Source organism: Spermophilus citellus (genome assembly GCF_964194105.1).
Source record: "Spermophilus citellus genome assembly, chromosome: 5".
Lineage (NCBI taxonomy): Eukaryota > Metazoa > Chordata > Mammalia > Rodentia > Sciuridae > Spermophilus > Spermophilus citellus.
In genome coordinates, this window is record NC_138186.1 from 21,833,773 (window position 1) to 21,856,823 (window position 23,051).

The 23,051-nt window shown below is 39.3% G+C and overlaps 1 protein-coding gene and 1 pseudogene across 2 annotated transcripts; one reads left to right on the forward strand and one right to left on the reverse strand.

The window, feature by feature from the left end:
* Positions 1-3,840: 3,840 nt before the first annotated feature.
* On the reverse strand, positions 3,841-7,029 carry LOC308649280 (pre-mRNA-splicing regulator WTAP-like; annotated as a pseudogene). The gene is made up of 2 exons: positions 7,000-7,029; positions 3,841-4,250 (listed from the first exon to the last, which is right to left on the reverse strand). The product of its transcript is annotated as a pre-mRNA-splicing regulator WTAP-like (transcript).
* Positions 7,030-7,492: 463 nt separating this feature from the next.
* On the forward strand, positions 7,493-16,764 carry LOC308649281 (serpin B9-like). Its single transcript, XM_081294923.1, has 7 exons — positions 7,493-7,614; positions 9,398-9,575; positions 12,122-12,259; positions 12,833-12,950; positions 14,331-14,473; positions 15,357-15,512; positions 16,182-16,764. Exons 1-7 carry the CDS (start codon positions 7,601-7,603, stop codon positions 16,584-16,586), a joined length of 1,152 nt encoding a protein of 383 aa, XP_081151049.1. The 5' UTR covers positions 7,493-7,600; the 3' UTR covers positions 16,587-16,764.
* Positions 16,765-23,051: the final 6,287 nt, after the last annotated feature.

Below are 23,051 nucleotides of genomic sequence, written 5' to 3' on the forward strand. Positions count from 1 at the left end.
TAATAAATTTTAAGCAAAATTAAAAAAGAAATATAATTATTAGATTTTTGTAATTATGTATATTTTGTATTTGCATTTGATGAAAAGACCATATTTTTCCTCCCCTGAATTGCAATTGCACCTTGGCCAAACATCAATCTATCATATATGTTGGGGCTATTTCTGTGATATTTTGTATCGCACTGGGACTCTGTCAGCAAGTAGGTCATAACCAGATATGAACCCTTGGCTTCTGATCAGAAATGTAACCCAAAATAAAGCCCCCCTTGTTTTTTTCATAACAGACACAGTCTGTGGTATTTTGTTATTAGCAACAGAAGTTGAACTAAGCCATGGTACTCACTACAACTGGATGCAGAAGCATCTAAATCAAACATCAGGTCATCATTAATCTTGGGGGTCATGGTTGGAACATGTTATTCTCTGAGAAAGAAACAAATAAGGTTCAAATTCAAAAGGAGAGTGTTTTCAGTCTGCAGAACTGCTCAATCCTGAGTAAGAGTCTGCAGTTAATCTATCAAATCTAGTTATATCAAGTCCAATTAAAGGAGCTTAAATCGGCAAAACAAAAGAAGCAGCCCCCTTAACATGTAAAGATGGTAGGAAAAGAGACACAGCTCTAGGAAGGACATGCCAAGTTCATGAGTTGGAGAAAGTTGGGTCCATCAATTTGTCTCACAGAGATGGTGAAGTCACCTGAAATGTTACACAGTGGATAAGTATTTTAACCTTGGTAAAATTAAGAACTCAACACAGAGATGAGGAAGTAACCAGAAATCATGTTGTAAATAATTTGATGTTAAAAAACTGAATAGTAAAATAAATAGTAACCCAACTTAAAACTAGGCAAAAACATTTGAACAAGCATTTCTTTGAGAAAGATAGATAATAGGCCAATAAGAACATGAGAAGAATCTCGACATCATGACGCATCAGTGAAATACAATTGTGAAAACTTTAGTGAAACATCTCGTCATGCCCACTAGAATAGCAACAATCAGACAATAGACATGGAGAAACTAAAACTCTCATTGCTAGTGGGCATTTAAATTTGTGCAGTAACTTTGCAAATTAGTTTGGTAGTTCCACCTAAAGTTAAATGCAGAGTTATCATATAAACAAGAAATTTCACACTTAGGTTTATATTCAAGTTAAATCCAAGAAAACATATTTACACAAAACTGTACACAAATGTTTACAGCAGCATTATTCATAACAGACAGATTATGGAAACAATCCAACTGCCTACCAATTGATGAAATTTAAAAATGAACATATACTTGGTAAGCATTGTATAATTATTAATTGCTGATGCTGGTTTGTTAGTTTGTTTCCCTAAATAAAAATTATAGATGCCAAATTTCCCTTTCCCCATCCAATATCAATGTAATTTTAAAGTGAAATATCAAAGGGCCTATTGTCTTTAGTCACATTTTAGAACAGAAGTTTACATCCTTATTTTAAAATCCAGATGGTTTAATTTCAACAATGATAGCAGGTAAAAATTGATGTAGAATGTAATGTTGTTGTTTTTTTAATCTAGCGGCTTAGTATTTTATTACAGTACTTTTTGTGACTTTATCAAGACAGTGAAGACTATATAAAATAGAAAAGTGAGTGATATAAAATGTGATTATATATCATAGCTCTAAAATGATAACTAAAAAAAAATCTGTCTTCTTTACTCCTGTTAACATGCAGAGTTCATTTCCCCTCATCTACAGGGAAGAGTATATAGACCTGAAAATTGATAGGCTTTAGGCAGAAAAATAAAATTAGCATTTTACATTTTCAAAAAAAATGAACATATATGCACCCAATATTATTATGAGTATTTTTCTAGCACAAAAAGAGATAAATGCCCATACCTTGAACCAACAAGGATTGAACCTTGGAAACATCAGGTTAGTAAAAGAAGGCAGTAACAAAATACCTCATACTGTATGATTCCTCATGTGAAATGCTCTCAATAGGCAAATACTTAGAGAAAAAAAATGAACTTGTGGTTGCCAGAGCTTGGGGGGCGGAGGGAGGAGGGACTGGAGAATAATTATAAATGAGTATCCCATTTGTTTTGAAGTGATGTAAATGTTCTGGACTCAGACAGTGGTGACAGCTGTACAGCTCTGTGAACAACCTGAATTGTAGGATTTAAAGGGGTGAATATTGTTAAACTATAATTTTGAGGTGGAGAGATCTCCGAAATACATGGGTTTGTCAAGCTGTGCATGTTGCTAGCCTGGTCCTAGGGCAAATTCCCTAAGTCACTAGCAGCATTACCAGGTAGCAGCTGGAAAAATGTTCACTAGACCTAAGGATATTTTGTCATAAAAATCCAGGGAGTAGGAGGTGCAGATTACTTTCATTAAATCTACAATGGATAGAGAGAAGAGGGATATGACCTGGGATAGGAAGAGAGTCAGTAGAGACATGTTTCTGTAGCTTCTTGGTTGGTTGAGTCTATAAGCAGAATAAAATTTTGTCTCAATGGCTGATCTTAAAAATATGGAAAAGAAATATGCTGCAGTTATTTTTTTCTTTGTTGGTTTAGCTTTAATCTATCAGTTAATCTCTTTTCTTTCCTTCATCATGCTGGTAACTGAATTTAGAATGTCTCAGATCCCTTCTCTTATCAATATTATGGTATACATATTCATCTTTTAGCAAGCATTATTTATCTGCTTATTTGCTTGTTTATTCATTTATTTATTTTTGTAAACAGAGATCAAAGCCAGGGACACTTAACCACTGAGCCACATCTCCAGAGTTTTTTTTCCCCCAAGGCATATTTAATTTAATATCAAGAGTATAATACAAAAGGCCCCAGTACAATGAAGGAACACATTCCCCCATTAATACTAGTGATAATGCTCTTTTAACATGTGCCTGTTGAATGGGATGGGGATTTATAAAGTTCACTACTGAGAAAAAATAATGCAGTGAGTCTCATCACAGTCAATGCCCTTATACAATCTAGTTGTGAAATGAATGTTCATAATGCTTCACACAGTTTAAACCTGAAGTTCAATACCACACCTTCATGTCTGCACAGTCCTCAGTTGTCTTCAGTTTTTAAAACCATTCAAAGAACAAACCATTGATGAAAACCACATTGATTTAAGGCTCCATTATGTAAGAGAGAGCCCTAAGCTAGATGGTTAAATATATGCTCTACTTGTACTGACAGCTATCATTTGATTTTCTCATGACTATTAAAAGTTGGTTCTCAGCAGAAAAACCTTTAAAGGCAATATCACTTCATTTGAGTTTTGACCCAGAAGTTCAACAACAATCATGAAGTCCACAGTCTTCTATCTGGCAAAGCTGATACACAGTGTCTCTAGGTCATTATGCTCAAGGCTAAGAGCGAAGCATATTCCGTTTTTACATTTTACTGGAATTTTACATGTTCAACTCATGATTTTTAAATCTCTAGGTTTTCAAACCTCCAAACTGTCTGAAGACACAGTGTGCCACAGACTTAAGACTTCTGTTTCACCCTCTATTTTCTTCAAACAGAAACATTTCTCAAGTGTCTACATGTTCTAGAAGGGGAATTTTTTGGAGGTGGCCTCTTCTTCGGAATAGTCCCACAACATCAGGTCTCAGAAGCAAGGGGAAGGGGAAGAAAAAAAAAGCTGACACACAAGATTCATCTGGTAAGTTTTACATTAATCATTACAAGCTGCAAGGTATAAGAATGTGCGTGCGTGTGTGTGTTTTTTTGTTTTTGGCTCAAAAAGTCTGAGTCTTGGTGTGGAGACAAGTACTTGGCTGTCCCACCACAGCTTTCTCGCAGTGGGACTGTCAGGGAAGTCTTGACTGGAGAGTATGATTTGTTTACCTATTAGACCTAAACTTCGAGGCACTCAGTTCATTTTGGGCTTGTTCCAGTTCGCCTTTCATTTTTAGGAAAAACAAGTTGATTTCTGGGTCTACCATTGTTGATCTCAGTTGGGCAACACTCGGCTGCTGGACTTGCTTGAGGTACTGAATTTGAGTAGTACACTCTTGCTTGCATCTCTTGTTCCTTCGTTGCTAGTCGCATTACAAGGATGTTTTCCCTGCGTGCAGACTCCTGTTGCTGTTGCATTAGTTTTTTTTCAGACTCCCTTAAACCAGTTATGTCATTTGAGTTAAGATCTGTGTACTTGCCCTCCAAAGCTTGAACGTAAGCTTCATATTGTTTCCATTCTTAGAATTAACTCGTCTCTTGCCATAACTTTGAAGTCTGTTTCACTCAGTCGAACCTGGCATGTGTGACGCACTGGGTTCAATCCTCTTTTTTGGAAGAGCTTCTTCGTTGGTCATATTTTTAAAATTTTTTTTATTATTAGTTGTTCAAAACATTACAAAGCTCTTGACATATCATATTTCATACATTTGATTCAAGCAGATTATGAACTCCCATTTTTACCCCGTACACAGATTGCAGATTCACATCGGTTCCACATCCACTTTTTTACATACTGCCATACTAGTGTCTGTTGTATTCTGCTGCCCTTCCTATCCTCTACTATCCCCTCTCCCCTCCCCTCCCCTCTCCTCCCATCTTCTCTCTCTGACCCATCTACTGTAATTCATTTCTCTCTCTTGTTTTTTCCCCTTTCCCCTCACTTCCTCTTATATGTAATTTTGTATAACAATGAGGGTCTCCTTCCTTTACCATGCAATTTACCTTCTCTCTCTCTCTCCCTCCCACCTCTAGACCCTGTTTAATGGTAATCTTCTTCTCATGCTCTTCCTCCCTATTCAGTTCTTAGTTGCTCTCCTTATACCAAAGATGACATTTGGCATTTGTGTTTTAGGGATTGGCTAGCTTCACTTAGCATAATCTGTTCATAGCAGCACAATTCACAATAGCTAGATTGTGGAACCAACCTAGATGCCCTTCAATAGATGAATGGATAAAAAAATGTGGCATTTATACACAATGGAGTATTACTCTGCACTAAAAAATGACAAAATCATGGAATTTGCAGGGAAACGGATGGCACTAGTTTGTTGGTCATCTTGAATCCAAGGAGTCACCTCCTGGCCACAGCCGAAGCCACCTGCCCGTGCCCTGAAAAGACTAGAGAGACCAGTTGACTTCCTGGCCCTAGCGGGGCCTTGAGCCCTAATGGAGCAGCTGCACCCGCGCACCACGCCCTGGCCCTTCCCTGAGTGTGCAGCACACCATGCGGCTGCCGGGACTCCCAGAGTTTTATTTTTTATTTTTATTGAGACAGGGTCTTGCTAAATTGCTGAAGCTGACTTTGAAATATAGATCCTCCTATATTTGCCCCCCTCCCCCCAGCTCCTGAGATCCTGGGATTATAGGCATGTGCCAAGGAATAAAGGTGTTTTTAAAAAAATGGTATGGTATGTAGGGTGCAAAATTTATGGAAGTCCTCATTATCGGGGTCACATAAATGGAGGGATTAGCACCTAAAAAAGTGTGCCTATTAAATGTTTTGCCTCACCCTAATTCAGGAACTCAGGAAAACTAATTTTCATTAATTTGAAAAAAGACAGGTATCTGCTGATGGACAAACTTCTAGGAAATTCTCCCTGCTTCAGAAGAAGAGACATTTGGTCTGTTCTCTTTCTTGGAACCACATGTCAACATGAAGTACTTCCAATTGCTTGAAGCTGGTACAAAGATGAATGGGGGAAGGGTGTGAACCTTGGATGACATGAACTACGAAATCAACTTGCTAGAGGTGGTCCCTGCCTCTGCACCCCATGATAGACACTGCTGAGGTCCTAAGCCATTTTGATTCCGTCTCTGTTTCTGTCACATTGCTAGAGAAGAATAGGACTGCTTATACACCACAGCCCAAGCACCAGAAGTTGGAAAAGAGCTCAGCTGCTCAGATTTAGGACATCTGTGTTCTCTATGAGAGTGCTGGACTAGTACTAATTAGTGGGGGAGAAAGTGGAAAAAACATTTTATATTTTTATTTTTGTGATGCTGGGGATTGAACCTGAAGTGGCACCCCTTTTCTCCACAGAATTTTTTTTTAAGAGAGAGAGAGATTTTTTTTTTTAAATATCTATTTTCTAGTTTTCGGTGGACACAACATCTTTGTTTGTATGTGGTGCTGAGGATCAAACCCGGACCGCACACGTGCCAGGCGAGCGCGCTACCGCTTGAGCCACATCCCCAGCCCTACAGAAACGTTTTAACTGGGCTTCTCCAAAAATCTTTACCATGACTGATTTTTAAGACTGTCAGCAAAAGAGTCTCTGCAAAAGAGTTCAATGTAGATAAACTTCCTATTTTCATGTCACTCTGTTTTACTTGGCCACTGGCCGGGAAGATACCAGAACTCCAGGTCTGGACACCCTTTATTAGTTTTTCACAAACATAACCAGTTTAGTAGTTTGTAGAAATGTGCAAACAAGGCCTCTGGCCTTGAGCTGGGCTTCACAGAGATGTTTACATTTTTAAGATAAGTTACAAACTAGGCTCCATGGTAACAGCTGGCAGGGGGAGGAGAGAAAGAGGAGAAGAAGCTCTCCCCTTCTCAGGTGTTGTCCTTGAAGGGTTAACTTGCCCAAAACTTAGTGAAAGAAAAAAACTACTTTTATGTGAACTTCTGCAGACTGTGAACTTCTTAGCCCCTCCCCTTACATGCTGGGTATAAAACTCTGAAACTCCCTGAACTCGGGGTTCAGGGGATTAATTGATTACAGCAAAAGCTGTGCCCTCTGAACCTGGCTGCACCAAATAAAACTGTTTCCTGATATCTTCGATGCCTTGCCTCCTTTTTCCCTACAACAAATCCAGGGTCTGTGCATGTGAAGCAAGCACTCTACCAATTGAGCTATATCTCCAGCCCTTGGAAACAACATTTAAAAAATGTATTTTTTAAAATAATTATGAGTGCATAGTAATTATACAAAACAATTGGGTTCATTGTGGCAATTTCCTACATGCACACATAAAGTACTCTAATCCACCCTACCTGTAACACTCTCTCATCCCCCCTTGTACTTTCCCTCACCCCTTACCTTCCCTGTTAGTCCATCTTCTACTTTCATGTCATTTTATATTATTCTCTAGATTCCACATATGAAAGAAAACATGAGACACTTTTTTTTTTTCTGAGACTGATTTTTCTTAACATGATATTTTCCAGTTTCATTCATTTTCCTGCAAATCACATTTCCTTCCTTTTTATGGCTAAATAAAACTACTGTGCATATATACAGATCAATTTTTAAAAAAATCGATTTATCTTATAATGGGCACCTAGGCTGATTCCATAACTCGGATTTTGTGAACTGTGCTGGGACAAACATAGGTATGCAGCTGTTTCTTGTACTATGCTGACTTTGATTTCTTCACATGTACACAGAGAAGAGTGGTATAACTGGATCAGGTGGTTGTCACTTTCAGAGTGCTTTCACTTTCAGAATCCTCTAGAAAACATGCTGTGCTCAACTCCATTCCAGTGTCTCCCTTGGTGTTCCAGTGCAAACCAGTGTGAGACAGAGGAGGTGAGGCTAGGGGAGCAAGAACAAGAGGATTAGTGATCCATCCCTGAGCAGGGAGGAGACCCTATCCCCTGCCATGACCCAGGTCAACTGGATTTCTTCCCTGGGGCGGTGAATGCTGATTGGAAGGTAGGAATTCCCACAGCCAAACAGGTCTGATAAAAGGCCTCTGGGAGTTCAGAGGCCCCAGAGTGGACCTGAGAGAGGCACAGCTGTAGATCCTGGTCCTGTGATTCAGAAGTCAGCACCAGGCTAGCAGCACTGAGATCTGAGGGAGAGACTGTGTGGAAGGTGGCAGGTGAGGACTTCTCTGTGCAGGGGCTGAAGTGACAGTGGACCAAGGCAAGTTTTAGAAACCCCAGGCCACCACTGGGAGAAGGGAAGGCCAGAAGAAGAGAAAAGAGAATCTAAGAAGTCAGTGTCATTGCTGTGTTTAGAGAAATAGCTTCTTGGGAGATCATAGGAGTCAGTTGTGCAGAGGGACCTTGATTGGGTCTAGTCCTGGATAAGGGCAGCAGGATTCCAAGAAGACAAAGATGCTGCACAGCCTCCTGGCTTCTCTGCTTACCTGTTTCCTGCCCCTGGCTGGTCCTGGCCCTCACCCTAGTGGGTGTTCATGCTCCAACACAGCTCCCACCTAATGGCCTTATTTTCTCCCCTCTCCTCTCCTCAGGGAGTCACAGCATGACTTCTGCCTTACCTTTCTCTGTGCTTTTAAAATCTCCAGTCTCCAATTCAAAACCAGTGCACCCTTTATTTATCTGAGATTTCCCCCTAATTGATGGAGCTCTTGCTGTTTCCTGAGCATGTTTGCAGGTGCTTAGACTCAGGATGCCAGGCAACTTTCCTGCAGAGAGCAGCCAGTCTTGTGGCTTCAACAATGGATGAGACAAGGAATTACAATTAGCAGTGATGAGTCAGGGTGGGGAGGAGGGAGCTCTAGACTAGGACATCAGAGGCTTCCTGGTGCTGAGCCTAGAAGGGAGGAGCCAATGATTTGAGCCTGGTAACAGGGATGGGATAGGGAGCCTTTTAAGTTGGATATCACTGTTTGCCAAGGCTTAGAGGTAACTGGGCGGGGGGGGGGGGGGGGGTGTCAGGGTAAATAGAGGTGGAGGCTGTGACAGAGGAGGACTGCAGCAAGGGATGGGGCCAGGCAGATGGGATGCAATTTACAAAACATATTTTTGAGTTCCTCCCTAGGGTCACTGGAGATTTAAGGGTGGGATCATAGAATCAATATAGCGCTTCCCTCTCAGGATGCTGTGTGTCTGTCCATCTGAACTCTTGATAGGGGGAGCCCAAGTTCTGAGACTTCCCAGCCCACTTGATTTGCATTTTAATGAGCAGAGGCTTATTGTACTGGTGATCTCAGGGTCAGCCTCTGACTAGAGGCTCTGGAGAGGAGCTAGGAGGTTTGTACTAGGCACAGGATCACAGGGGCTGGAGAAGTGAAGTTGGGTAGAAAGATTTGGGAGGGGGCTGAAGGCAGGCTTGGGCATAAGTTGGGGGGACCTTGGAGAATGAGAAGTTGAGGAGGTTTCCTAGGATCTAAGGCCAGCCCCTGGTGAGGAAAGATCTTACTACATAGACTTGCCCACTGGTGTTTACACTCCGCTCACTCTGGCTACAAGTAGCACCTCCTTGCTCTTGCTTTGACTAGTCATCCATTCTTCTTGCTTTGACCTATCAACTTCTGTTCTCTTCTGCATGCTTTTCTGCTCTTCCTTTCCTAGACAGTTTGATGTTCTACAGACACCAGCCCCTTCCTCACATGTCTAATCTACTGCCATGGATTTCGCTGGTACTCAGAAATTTTCTGAATTCACAAGAAAAATGAAAGCCAAGCAGAGACCACACACAGTGTCCTCAGCCCCATTTCATTGTGTTTCTCTGTCTTCTTTGCCCCCAGACCCTGCATCATGGATTCTCTTTCAAAAGCAAATGGCGCCTTTGCCATCCAGGTTTTGAAGATGCTGTGTCAAGGCAGACCTTCACAAAATGTGTTTTTTTCTCCCCTGAGCATCTCCTCTGCCTTGGCCATGGTCCTCCTGGGGGCAAAGGGGAACACCAAAGACCAGATGGCTCAGGTAAGCCTGCCTGTCACCCAGGAGGAGAGACTGGTCTGCAAGGGTTGTCTTTTATCCCCTCCTTAAATTTTTCCAGAGCTGTTGATGAAGGAGGGGTGAGCCTGGACCATTTCAGGGACAGGGTACAGGAGGAAGGGAAGGAGAGAGCTGAGGAGTTTCCTCTAGTGAGATGTTGTGGAGGTTGCTCACAGGGGTTACTGTGTAATCTCTTTTTCATTTATAACTTTCCTTGTGAGTATTTGTAAAATTTTTCTTACAATTGCTGATGTCTGTCTATGTTGGATAGAAAGGTGTGCTTTCTTTGAAAGAATCAGTTCTTGCATTTATTAAGCATTTTGTGTTTTTCCCTAAATCCCTTAGGAATTTTTCTCTACCTTTTCTAGCACCATGAGTTGGGAATTTTGTTATATCATTATTTCCTTTGTAACATTAAAATAATAAATGTTGTTTTAATATTTTTTGTTCTAATTATTAGGTTTTGGTAATATAACATTCATTTTATTTTCTAAATCATAAGTCACATATTTAAATAGTATTTTAAATATTTATTTCAAATCATTCTTTAGAAGAAAAAATATTTTTATTGTCTACCTTATTGAGAATCATCAAGGTCGGTGTGGAAACTCTGTTCAACTGCTGCTGCTGGCATGAAGGACTTATGGATGTCTCCCCAGATACAGCCACTCCAGAGCCCTTTCTTCTGCTGCAGTCTTATCAGGGAGAGGAACCTTCCAGTGACACCAAGACAAAAATTGACATTCTATTATAGGCTGTGGGGCACCCCTATAATGAAAACAACATGTGGGTTGTAGAGAGAACTGAACCATCCAAGGATTCATTGACTCATCAAGAAGTTCCTTAAACTTGTGGCCTTGGAACAGTTGTTCACTTATGGGAATCAGTCCTTTGGTCCTCCCCCAGATGAGGGATGTTTGGGAAGTGATGGTAAACTGGTCCTACAGTTCTGCAAATCTCAGGCCTGGGCAAGAGCCACATAGGAAAAACAACTTGCTACTCAAAATGGTGTTTCACAGAAGAAACAGCTCCAAGAAGTTCTAATGCTTGTTGTGACAAGACATAACAGATATGAGCTACTCGGCATGTGTCCACTGTGACTCATGTTTATGCATAAGAAAACATCTGTAGAGTGAATAGAATAACAAATATATGATTTGTGTTAATACACAAATCTTTGTAAAGATTGCCATTACATTATTCCTGTTGCTCCTGCTTATTACTACTGTTGTTCCAGATCTGCCTCCAAGGTTGAAAAGACTGAAACTACATAATCTTCATTTCCAATTTTCAAAATGATTCAAATTGTTTACTGGTAGAATTGGCACTCTGCCAATTTCTTTCATGGTAAAAATTAATTTATTAAGAGTTTTTTCCTTTTGTTTTTAACTTATTCAGTAAACTTCAGTTTGTGTGGGATATAAGATGTTTATGTTTTTTTTTTTCTGTTGAATTAGCTTGTCAAACCAAGTCACATTGACCTCTTTGCTGAATATTTTATATAGTCCAGTAGAGGGCAGTCCATCTGATACAAAGGTTTGGCAATTTGGTTGTACATCTTTACAAGGTGATAAGACTTTTCTTGTTAATTTCTGGCTAATATCTACCCAAGAAAGCAAGTATGTTGCCAAATGGAAGACTGAAAAAATATATGTAGTTTAAATTTAATTATGTTGGGAAATGGAAGGAACTTTACAAATTCTAGAAAAAAGAGTTTTATAGATTTTATCTTTTTTGTGTATACTATCATTTAAGATTGAATCCAAAGTTGTGTTGCTATGTCACTTATTTAAACAATGTCAAAAGGGAGTTATTTCCTTAGAAACTGTTTTCAATAATTAGTTAGTAGGTTAGCTTCCATGTTGTTGGCATTTTAGTTGTAGTGTTGTTGATTTTTAGTTTCCTACACTGAAGTCATTGAATATAAATTGTGTCATTTGCATACTTCAGAATCAAATGAAACTCTTCTTGTGACCTAATATGACACCTTTGAAATATAAAGTATCACATAATGTACATATATTATCTCTTTCTAGGATACTGTTTAAGAACAGATTTATTCTTATTAATCATATTGCTCATTTTATACCTTTATTTCCTTTTAAATATTATCATGATGATTGCATTCCTGTCCAATTTTTTCCTGGATTTTTAGTGTTTTTAACTGCATCTTTTTTTGTAAATAAATTATTGAGGCAAGTTATTCTCTTTTCTGACACATTTATGGTGTTCATGGATGCAGGACTTAAGAATAGTTCCTTTTCTGAACCTCTCTTGCCCCTTTTATTTATTTATTTTTTATTGCTCATCTCTAAACTATGCAGAGAGCGCTGTGCAGGTACAAGAGCCATATCTTTTATTCACCAGCTTCCTGACCCCTCTCTCCACCTATCTCACCAGTATCACTTCTCAATTAGAATCAACTTCCTTTCAAAAGAAAAATTTATGCAGTATTTGAGAAAATAATTGCTTGCAAATTCTTATTGAGTCCAAAATCAAAATTGACAGAGTTTTGCTGATTTCCTTCACAGGCAATGTCTTTAAACACAGAGGAAGACATCCATAAGGGCTTCCAGATGCTTCTCACCCAGGTGAACAAGCCTGGCTCAAAGTACTTGCTTAGAACAGCCAATAGACTCTTTGGAGAGAAGACCTGTGATTTCTTCTCAGTAAGTTGAGTCAGCAGAGCAATAGAAGTTGTATTTAAAACACCTGGTGATATACAACCCAGAAGAGAGACTCTAGAGACAAGGCAGGATGGCATATTTGGGAGGCTGTGGCAAGAGGATGGAGAGTTAGAGGCCATCTTGGGCAACCTAGTGACACCCTTGTCTCAAGAACAAAATGAAAAACTTCCTTGGGACATAGCTCAGTGGTACAGCATTTGCCTAGCATGCTGAAGGCCCTGAGCTCAAACCCCAGTACTGCAAAAACAAGGAAAAAATGAACAATATTCTAGAGAATTTGAGAAACTTATAGTAAACTATTTTTTAAATAAAGACCCCAATTCTATAATCATAACTTATATTATTTCAATTTTGTCAATGTCTCAAATTTATTTATTATTTCTGGTTATTCAGGGCTCTGGAAATATCTCTTTACAAACTAAAATGTTTTACCATCAAGTAGTTTAAGATTTGATCATGTTTTTAATTTTAAGAAAAGCCTAAAATCTAGCATTCAGAATTATTTGAAGCTCACTGTCATTTTATGGCCAGCATCTGAACTTTTTCTCTCCCAAGACATTTAAGGAGTCCTGTCTTCAGTCCTACAACACAGAGCTGGAGCTGCTGTCCTTTGCTGAAGCTGCAGAGAAGTCCAGAGAGCATATAAATACTTGGGTCTCAAAAGAGACGGAAGGTCAGAATTATAAGTTATTTCACTCTCCTCCCACCCCACCTCTGTTCTCCTTTCCTCTCTCCTCTACCTCTCCTCCTCACTGCTAATGTCGCTGGTGTTGCAGAACCATCAGAGCAAGGTTACCTGGTGAGCCTTTGGTGCCTGTGAACCTTAGTGACTCACAGAAGATCTGATCAATGCTCAGGTTTTCAAAACCAGAGAATTAATGCTGTCTGTTCTCCTAGGACAGGAGTGACTGATACAAGTGTCAACAGAAACTTGTAGGTCAGATTTCCCATGTAATAATTTACTTGACACTGGCCTGTATTGTTCACACGGCAGTGGGACTGTGGGAACAGATCAATGGCCAGATTTTCCCAAGTCATGCCCTTGGCCCTCCTCTTCATGGAGTCAGTTTGGACTTCATTTCTCCCACTTTTACATGTTAGGGTGACTTATCCTACTTCTTCTTTCATATCTCTCACTTAAGCACACTTCATCAGACTTGAGAAGCCTAGACTTGGTTAGTCAGCTACAGAGCCTCTCTCAGGGCTGATCCATTCCACAGACTGAAAACATCTTCCATGCAGGGTTAAAACTTACTCATTTCTGTTTCAAAGTGTGACAAGTTCTAATCTTGGTCCTCAAGATCAATTATGGTTTGATGTTGAAATCATTCAGATAATTTATGCACCACTAGGAACATCCTTATTTCTGCTAACAAATGAGACCATAAAAAATAGAGGTAGTCCTTTCCACTGTTTATTCTTGGAATCTTTATTTCTTCTGTCCTCTTCAGGCAGCAAATTACTAGGGATGCTCTTAGTTTTTTGGAAAGTACCACTTGATATGCAAATTAAAAAGGATATACCTTCACCTACCCAAATCATTATCTGTTCCAGGGATTCCAGGTGTCAGGAGGGTGCAATCATAATATCTCTTCTATAGTTTCCAGAAACTCCTTCTATCTCTGCTCTGGAGCTATTCAATTCTATCTGCCCCAGGAATGTTGCAGGTAGCTGTACAATGTTAGAACTGGGCCTGACCACAGAGCCTTAGACCTGACACTGCTCTTTCCCACAGCAGGTAATGTCAGCTCCTACCCAGCCCCTCTCTCCTTTGCTGCTTGACTTCTTCTCCAACCTGGAGTCAAGTTTCTGCTTTGTTCCAACCTGCTTTCCTCCAGTGACATAGAAGTCTTTCATCATCTTCAACTTGGTGGCTCTTCCAGTGACTGTCGTCCTGAATACCATTCATAGTTGGGATTTTTAACTTTTATACGTATCATCCAAACTTAGCACATTTGAAACCAGAATGTTTGGATCTCCAAGGCATCGTTGTCATGATTATTTACCATGGGTTTAGAAAAGCAACTGATAGAGTTTGTGCTTGTCTTGAAAGGTAAAATTCCAGAGTTGCTACCAAAGAACTCAATTGATGAGCAGGCCAGGCTGGTTCTTGTCGATGCCATCTACTTCAAAGGAACATGGGATGAGCCATTTGACAAATCACATGTGTGTGAAATGCCTTTCCTAATAAACAAGGTAGGGAGAGACTTTCAAAAATTATGCTAGTTTGATGAAGAGATTGAATAGAAAATTTAACTTTGTAAAGGCATAAATGGTTAATAATAATTTCAAACTTACCATCTCTCAATAAATTTTAATCTTAGTGAAAAAATGATTTGAATAAATGATACTTACTCTCTATTATAGTTTAAATCCTATTATCCTATTAGCAATCTCACTGCCTCTGATGAAGTCTCCTACATGTACTGGTTTAACCTCATTCTGGAAACAAAGATCTTCCTATTGACACAAGTTGCTTAGATAAAAAGCAAAATGAGGTGATATATGTATGTGTATGTATATATACATATATAAATGTATATATATATGTTTGTGTATGAATACATGAATGACATGAGGAAGAATGCAAAGCAGGAATGTGACAACACATTTCTTGAATCAGGATTTTTTAAAAATATTTTTGTGTAATGAGAGATCAACCTCAGGGGCTTGTGCATATTAACCAAGTACTATACCACTGAGCTACTCCCCAGATTTTCCATCTATTACTTTTTAAAGTAATCTCTCATTTGAATTGTTGTTAATCATAACTTATTACTGATTCAGTATCTGCAACTTTGTACCATTAAAAATGAGTGGCAAAGGCCTTAGTCAACTGTGAGCTATAACTTTATTAAAACAGATATTAGACTAGTTCGCTAAATTCTCTAATCCTTTAAAATACAGGGTAATGCAATAAGGAAGCTTGTATGCAGTAACCTCCTCCCCTCTTTATAAGGCATGTTTATGATAACAATGTATTAATTTCTAGCAGTGCTAGATCACCCCAGAGTTGAGAGTTTTCTTTCCCCTTTTTATACCATTTTAAATGCTGTGCTCATGTGGTCATTCCCCTCAGGAGGAGTCAAGGCCAGTGCAGATGATGTGTCAGAAAGCCAATTTTAACTACATCTACATCAGTGAGGCCAAGACACAGATGGTGGAGCTGCCCTATGCTGGCAAGGAGCTGAGCATGATTATCCTGCTCCCAGATAAGGACGTGGACCTCAGTGTGGTGAGTTGGGAGGGGCTGCACTCCTTTGAACTCACAATTTCTGTGGGAAGAATTGGGTACACCTGTGAGTTTCTTTCACAGTATCTCCAACCCAAGAGCCCAAATGGCCCAGCCCTGTCCTCCTTGCTTCCTTGCGGTATGATCCTTATAGAAAGAGAGTCAACCATCCTCTCAAGGGTGGCAGTGCACTGTGATGACCTAAAGGGTCTCTGTGAGCAGAGCAGCTCCCATGGGCTTTCCCTCTCTCCAGGTCCCTAACTGTGAGGATGAGTTTCCACAAACAGTGTCACATTCCACCTTAGACAGATGTCCCTGTCCTGGAGAGGCTCACACTGAGAGCTCCTCCAGTCTCTTGTGCTTGCCAGCAATGGTTCATTGTGTTAAAACTAAGCTTCATTCAAACCAACAAATACCACAAGAAAAGCACCACTGAGTGGGCATAAATGTTTTTCAGAAATAAATATGTTTTGCTTGTGGATGGATAAGGAAGGGCAGCCACAGGGAAATGACATTGGGATAGCATGTGGGGTGGTGGAAAAGTCAGAGCCCTCACAAGCTTCTGGGCAGCTGAAGGCAGTGCTTATCTTGTGTGGATGTTCATGGAAATGTCTGTGTGTCCGTCAATACCCACCATAGTCTGACTATGAACCTGTGATTCTGGTCTTTCAGGTGGAAAATAGCCTTACTTTTGAGAAATTCCTAGACTGGACCGAGGCAGCCTCTTTGCAGAATATTGAAGTGAAAGTTTTCATTCCAAGATTTAAACTGCAGGGGGATTACAACATGCAGTCTGTGCTTCAGCATCTGGGAATGGTTGATGTCTTCCAACAGGGCCAGGCTGACTTGTCTGCCATGTCAACTGAGACAGACCTGTGTCTGTCCAAGTTTGTGCACAAGAGTGTCATGGAGGTGAATGAAGAAGGCACTGAGGCTGTGGCGCGCTCAGTTACACTTGATGTGGATGACTGCTTTTCATATTTACCATATTTCAATGCTGATCACCGCTTTCTTTTCTTTATCAGGCATAACAAAACCAACACTCTTCTGTTCTGTGGCAGATTCTCATCTCCCTAAGTGTTGTACTTCCCCTCCATGAAAAATTTCCTTCTTTCCATGTCCCCAAGTTCCCACTACAGTTCATAAGGATGGGCCTTTAGGTGAAAACCAAGTAGGAAGATAAAGGCAGCATCCTAAGCCTTCTTAACAACTTGATCTTATTTGATCTCATGATGCACACACTCAGCTGTCCCCACACTGCCCACTCACTGTACCACAGAACCAGGTCATGGCCAATAGGCTGTCCTGATTCCCTGTTGTATTAGGATGAGTGCAGTACAGATGCCTAGGATAGCTTGCAAACTTTCCCCAGATGGCCCCGAACACATTTCCCAGTCATTCCACATGCAATTCCTTCTACTTATCCTGTGCTTTCCTGTATTTTAAACTTGTCACACACCTGCCTTAGCTGAATGCCACAATAGTAATAAATGCTGGTATATACTGTTACTATTATTCAAGTTTAAAGAAAAACCAACTTTTAGTCTGGAGGTGTGTCTCAGTGGTAGAGCACTTGCCTAGCATATGTGAGGCTCTAGGTTTGGCCCTGAGCACCACATAAAAATTAAAATAAATAAATAAAGATATTGTGTTCATCTACAACTAAAAAAACACTTCAATACATATTTTAGTTTTGTCTCTCTTTGGCATTCACCCTTCATCATTCACCACATATATGCTAAGAATTGCAATAGATAATAGGGACACAACAGAACAGAGTCATAGTCCTTTGATATCTGTTCTTTAATGTGTGTTCCCAATTTATATAGAGTTTATGACAACCAGATTGGACAGTTGAATAGCTTTGAACTGCCATATACCCCCCTTGCAGCTAGGATACCTTGCCTGGTGGTATTGTGCCACAGTCTGGCTGGGCACAAAATCATGAGCCACTGAAGCAGGAACAAACTTTATTTCTGAACTCCACCAGCACACTCCACACATGCTCCCGGGAAAAATGCCTAACGCCACACCACGCAGCTCCTTCCGGGACACACTACATTAACAGGAAAATCCCTAGTCCGGAATTCCCTCCTGCCACAATTCCCCAACCAATGGGAACTCTTTGGTAGTCCTGCACAAGAGCTCCAAAGTAGCAGGCCTAGGCAGACAGCAGGGGTCTAATCTCCAATTGAATGCACATCTTAACATAATCATTATCATCTCAATGGCTTTCTGGGGTCACCTTTCAACCAAAAATGCCATGGTAATTCCTACTTGGCTATGGCTCTCAGCATCTCCCCCCTTCTGTTTAATTAAACAACAAGCAATGTGGCTTAGGGACCCTGCCTGTTAGGTTGTCCAATACAACATATGGTCCTTACCCTTTATCGGATGAGGTGACCTCTAGGCGTTAGCCTCCTGTCTTAGGTTGGTACCACTGCAATTGGATTATACCCATCATTGACTACCAGTCCAGCATACAGCCATACTTGTGGATAGGCCTATGCATCAGTGGGGGGGTGAAGTTCTTTGCCTCACCTCTGTTGGCCTCCAAATTTGGCCTTTGCACCAGTGTGTGTGGGGGGTGAGGTTCTTAGCCTCACTTCTGTTGGTCCCCAAATTTTAGACCATCACTAGCAGAAGGGAGGAGGATACAGAAATGCCACGACACTAAGCCAATTGGCGGCTCCTTTGAAAAATTGTACCACCGGTGACACCATCAGCGAAGATACTCCAGCATTACTACAATTCGCTGTACCAACAGATAGTTCACAATGTATACAAGTGATACATAGTCCAGGCAAGTTCTGCAAGCAGGTTAAAGCGGAGGAATCTATCAATATGTCCATTTCCTCTCAAAGTAAATCAACTCCTTGATTGAGCATTACTTATTGAGTTATTATTCATTGATGCATCAGTTTATACAGTTTACTGTGATAGCTATCGAAGAAGCTGTAGTTTGGTTTCAGCTTTGTCTTCACTGGCACTGGGATGAAGATAGGAATTCTGGCAATGATGGCTAAAAAAATGTGTAACATTCCAACAGGTACTAATAAAACAATTTTTTGAACAATTTACATTATCCTGAATTATTAAATATAATGAAAAGGAAAGGTGAAAGTAAACAAACAGATCTGTTAACCTCCTTATTTGTACATATATTAAAACAATCTTCAACAGCTGTTTACCCAATTTAAATTCAACCATTAAAATCACGTGAATAAAAAAAAATTCAGATCCATTTTTTCATGAGCGCTCCTCATATATGATATATGGACATACACACACACAGACATACAACACAAAACACAAGTGTGCACACAAACGTACAACACATAAGACAATAGTAAAGGCCTTGTAGCTTTACACAGGTGAAATCTACATTGCAATGTTTAAAAACTCCACAGTCAAAAAATAAAACTGATCAGAAAAACATTAACCTAGGTCTGTATGAGCTCAAAAAATAAAATAGAACTTTATGATGTGGGAAAAGGCAGTAATAAAATAGATATTGAAAAAAGCATCCTGGTTAATCACTGTTGCAGATGTAAGAATAGCCAAGCTGGAGCTCTGGATATCAGCTGTTATGGATTTGAGTCAAATCATCTTCTTTTTGGTCTGTAGAAATTGCTTTGGTTAGTCTCTCTGGAATCCAAATCGGCTGCTGTTCTCCCTGTGGAAACACACAAACAGAACCCCAACTCCAGACAATCACTGGGTCAGGACCTTTCCATTGTCCTGTTTGAATATCCTTCCAAAGTACCTTAGGCTTATGTACATTTTTTGGATACATATGCCTTTCCACATCACTAAGCCCTGATGAATCCAAATTTAAAAAGTTTAGAGTAAAAAGTGTTATTTTAAGTTTATCTTTGGGGGATATATACCCCTTTCCAATTCCCTCTTTTTGCTTTAATAAGTACATTTTAATAGTTTGATGATCTCTTTCAACTATGCCTTGTCCCTGTGGATTGTATAGGATTCCTGTTATATGAGTAATGCTAAATGATGAGCAAAATTGTTTAAAAGAGTTAGACGTATAACCATGACCATTATCTGTTTTTAACTGTTTTGGAACGCCCACAGTGGAAAAATTTTGTAAGCAATGAGCTATAATATCTTTAGTTTTTTCTCCAGCATGAAGGGAGCCAATCAAAAATCTGGAAGAAGTATCAACTGTAACATGCAAATATTTTAATTTTCCAAATTCTGGCAAGTGTGTGATGTCCATCTGCCAAATATGGTTAGGTATCAGTCTTCTAGGATTGACTCCAAGATTAACTTGTGGTAAAAATGTCACACAATTTTGACATTGTTTTATTATATGTCTGGCTTGTTCCTTAGTTATTTTAAAATGCTTTTGTAAAGTATTAGCATTGACACAGAACCTTTTATGAAAATTTATAGCTTCTTCTATTGTGGAGAAAATGCATATGTCATGTGTAGATTTATCTGCTAAATCATTGCCCAAACTAAGGGCTCCAGGCAATCCTGTTTGTGCCCTGATATGTCCTATAAAGAATGGATCTTTTCTGTTCCATATTAGACTTTGTATAGTGGAAAACAAAGAGAAAATAGTAGAGGAAGGGGAAATCCTACCAGCATCTTCAAGGGATAGTATAGCATTAACTATATACTGACTATTAGAAAATAAATTAAATACAGAATCTTTAAACATCACAAAAGCTTGTAATACTGCATTAAGCTCTACCTTTTGAGTTGATTGTTTGGGTACTAAAAATGTAAAAGTATTGTGAGGTTTAACTACTGCTACTGTACCATTATTTGGCCCATCAATGAATATATTTGGAGCATTCATGATAGGTGTTTTTCTTGTCATTTTTGGAAAAACTACAGGATGCTTAGACCAAAAAGACAACAAAGGATTAGATGGTAAGTGATTATCAAATGAAACATTAGATTTACACATCATTATTGCCCAAGTATTTAACTCATTAGCTAATTCATCAATTTGATCCATAGTATATGGAGTAATAATTTTATTGGGAGAAATTCCAAACACTCCCTTTGCTGCTTTTATTCCTTTGAGTATTAATTGTCCTACAGCTTCAGGATACCTAGTAAGAATAGTGTTAGGAGAATAAGATAAATGTATCCACAATAATGGACCTTCTTGCCAAGATACTCCTGTAGGAATATTTTTTTGTTGGTCGTACAATAAATAATAAAGGCAAACTTATATCAATTCTATCCAAATGCATAGTTTCCATATATGTTTCAATAATTTTTAATGTCTTTCTTGTTTCAGGCGTTAACATGCGGGGTGAATTTGGATCTGATGGACCTTTTAGGATATCAAATAAAGGTACCAACTCTCCTGTTGGTATACCTAGATAAGGCCTTATCCAATTTATGTCTCCTAATAACTTTTGAAAGTCGTTAAGTGATTTGAGTTGATCTACTCGTATTTGAATTTTTGGTGGACGGACCATGGTTGAGGATAATAGAACTCCTAAATAATTAATTGGAAAATTTAATTGTACTTTATCTATTGCTATCTCTAGATTATAATTTTAAAATAAATTTGTAAGTGTGGCATAACATTCTAGCAATGTGTTTTTATCTTTATATGCTAATAATACATCATCCATATAGTGAAATATTTGTAGTTCAGGATTTTGATTTCTAAGTGGCTGGATTGCTTTGTTAACATAAATTTGACACATAGTTGGGCTGTTAGCCATCCCTTGACGGAGTACTTTCCATTCACATCTCTGATCAGGACCTTCATGATTCAGTGCAGGGATAGTAAATGCAAAACGTGGACTATCCTCAAGATGAATTGGAATTGAAAAAAAAAACAATCTTTAATATCTATAGCTAAAACATACCAGATTTTTGGCAAAGCAGACAATTGGGGAATCCCTGATTGAGCAGGTCCCATAATAACCATTTCATTATTAATGGCTCTTATTTTATTTTTATTGGTTGTTCACAACATTACACAGCTCTTGACATATCATATTTCATACATTAGATTCAAATGGGTTATGAACTCCAAATTTTTACCCCAAATGCAGATTGCAGAATCACCTCGGTTACACATCCACAATTTTACATGATTCCCTATTAGTAACTGCTGTATTCTGCTACATTTCTCATCCTCTACTATTCCCCCTCCCCTCCCCTCCCATATTCTCTCTCTATCCCATCTACTGTAATTCATTTCTCTCCTTGTTTATTTTCCCATTCCCCTCACAACCTCTTATATGTAATTTTGTATAGCAATGAGGGTCTCCCTTCATTTCCATGCAATTTCCCTTTTCTCTCCCTTTCCCTACCATCTCATGTCTCTGTTTAATGTTAATCTTTTCTTCCTGCTTTTCCTCCCTGCTCTGTTCTTAGTTGCTCTCATTATATCAAAGAAGACATTTAGTATTTGTTTTTTAGGGATTGGCTAGCTTCACTAAGCATAATCTGCTCTAGTGCCATCCATTTCACTGCAAATTCCATGATTTTGTCATTTTTTAGTGCTGCGTAATACTTCATCCTGTATAAATGCCACTTTTTTTATCCATTCATCTATTGAAGGGCATCTGGGTTGGTTCCACAGTCTAGCTATTGTGAATTGTGCTGCTATGAACATCGATGTGGCAGTATCCCTGTAGCATGCTCTTTCAAGGTCTTCAGGGAATAGTCTGAGAAGGGCAATAGTAGGGTCAAATGGTGGTTCCATTCCCAGCTTTCCCAGGAATCTCCATACTGCTTTCCAAATTGGCCACACCAATTTGCAGTCCCACCAGCAATGTACAAGTGTACCCTTTTCCCCACATCCTCGCCAGCACTTGTTGTTGTTTGACTTCCTAATGGCTGCCAATCTTACTGGAGTGAGATGGTATCTTAGGGTGGTTTTGATTTGCATTTCTCTGACTGCTAGAGATGGTGAGCATTTTTTCATGTACTTTTTGACTGATTGTACGTCCACCTCTGAGAAGTGTCTGTTCAGGTCCTTGGCCCATTTGTTGATTGGGTTATTTGTTATCTTATTGTTTAATTTTTTGAGTTCTTTGTATACTCTGGATATTAGGGCTCTATCTGAAGTGTGAGGAGTAAAAATTTGTTCTCATGATGTAGGCTCCCTATTTACCTCTATTATTGTTTCTCTTGCTGAGAAAAAACTTTTTAGTTTAAGTAGGTCCCATTTGTTGATTCTTGTTATTAACTCTTGAGCTATGGGTGTCCTATTAAGGAATTTGGAGCCCGACCCCACAATATGTAGATTGGAGCCAATTTTTTCTTCTATCAGACGCAGAGTCTCTGATTTGATATCAAGCTCCTTGATCCATTTTGAGTTAACTTTTGTGCATGGAGAGAGGAGGAGATTCAGTTTCATTTTGTTGCATATGGATTTCCAGTTTTCCCAATACCATTTGTTGAAGATGCTATCCTTCCTCCATTGCATGCTTTTAGCCCCTTTATCAAATATAAGACAGTTGTAACTTTGTGGATTAGTCTCTGTCCTCTATTCTGTACCATTGGTCCATCCACCTGTTCTGGTACCAGTACCATGCTGTTTTT

What these genes read in the sequence shown, in the direction of transcription:
- LOC308649281 (XM_081294923.1), top strand. An exon ending in CCAAAGACCAGATGGCTCAG is followed by an intron (nt 9,576 to 12,121) that starts GTAAGCCTGCCT and finishes TTTCCTTCACAG; the next exon opens with GCAATGTCTTTAAACACAGA. An exon ending in AGGACGTGGACCTCAGTGTG is followed by an intron (nt 15,513 to 16,181) that starts GTGAGTTGGGAG and finishes CTGGTCTTTCAG; the next exon opens with GTGGAAAATAGCCTTACTTT.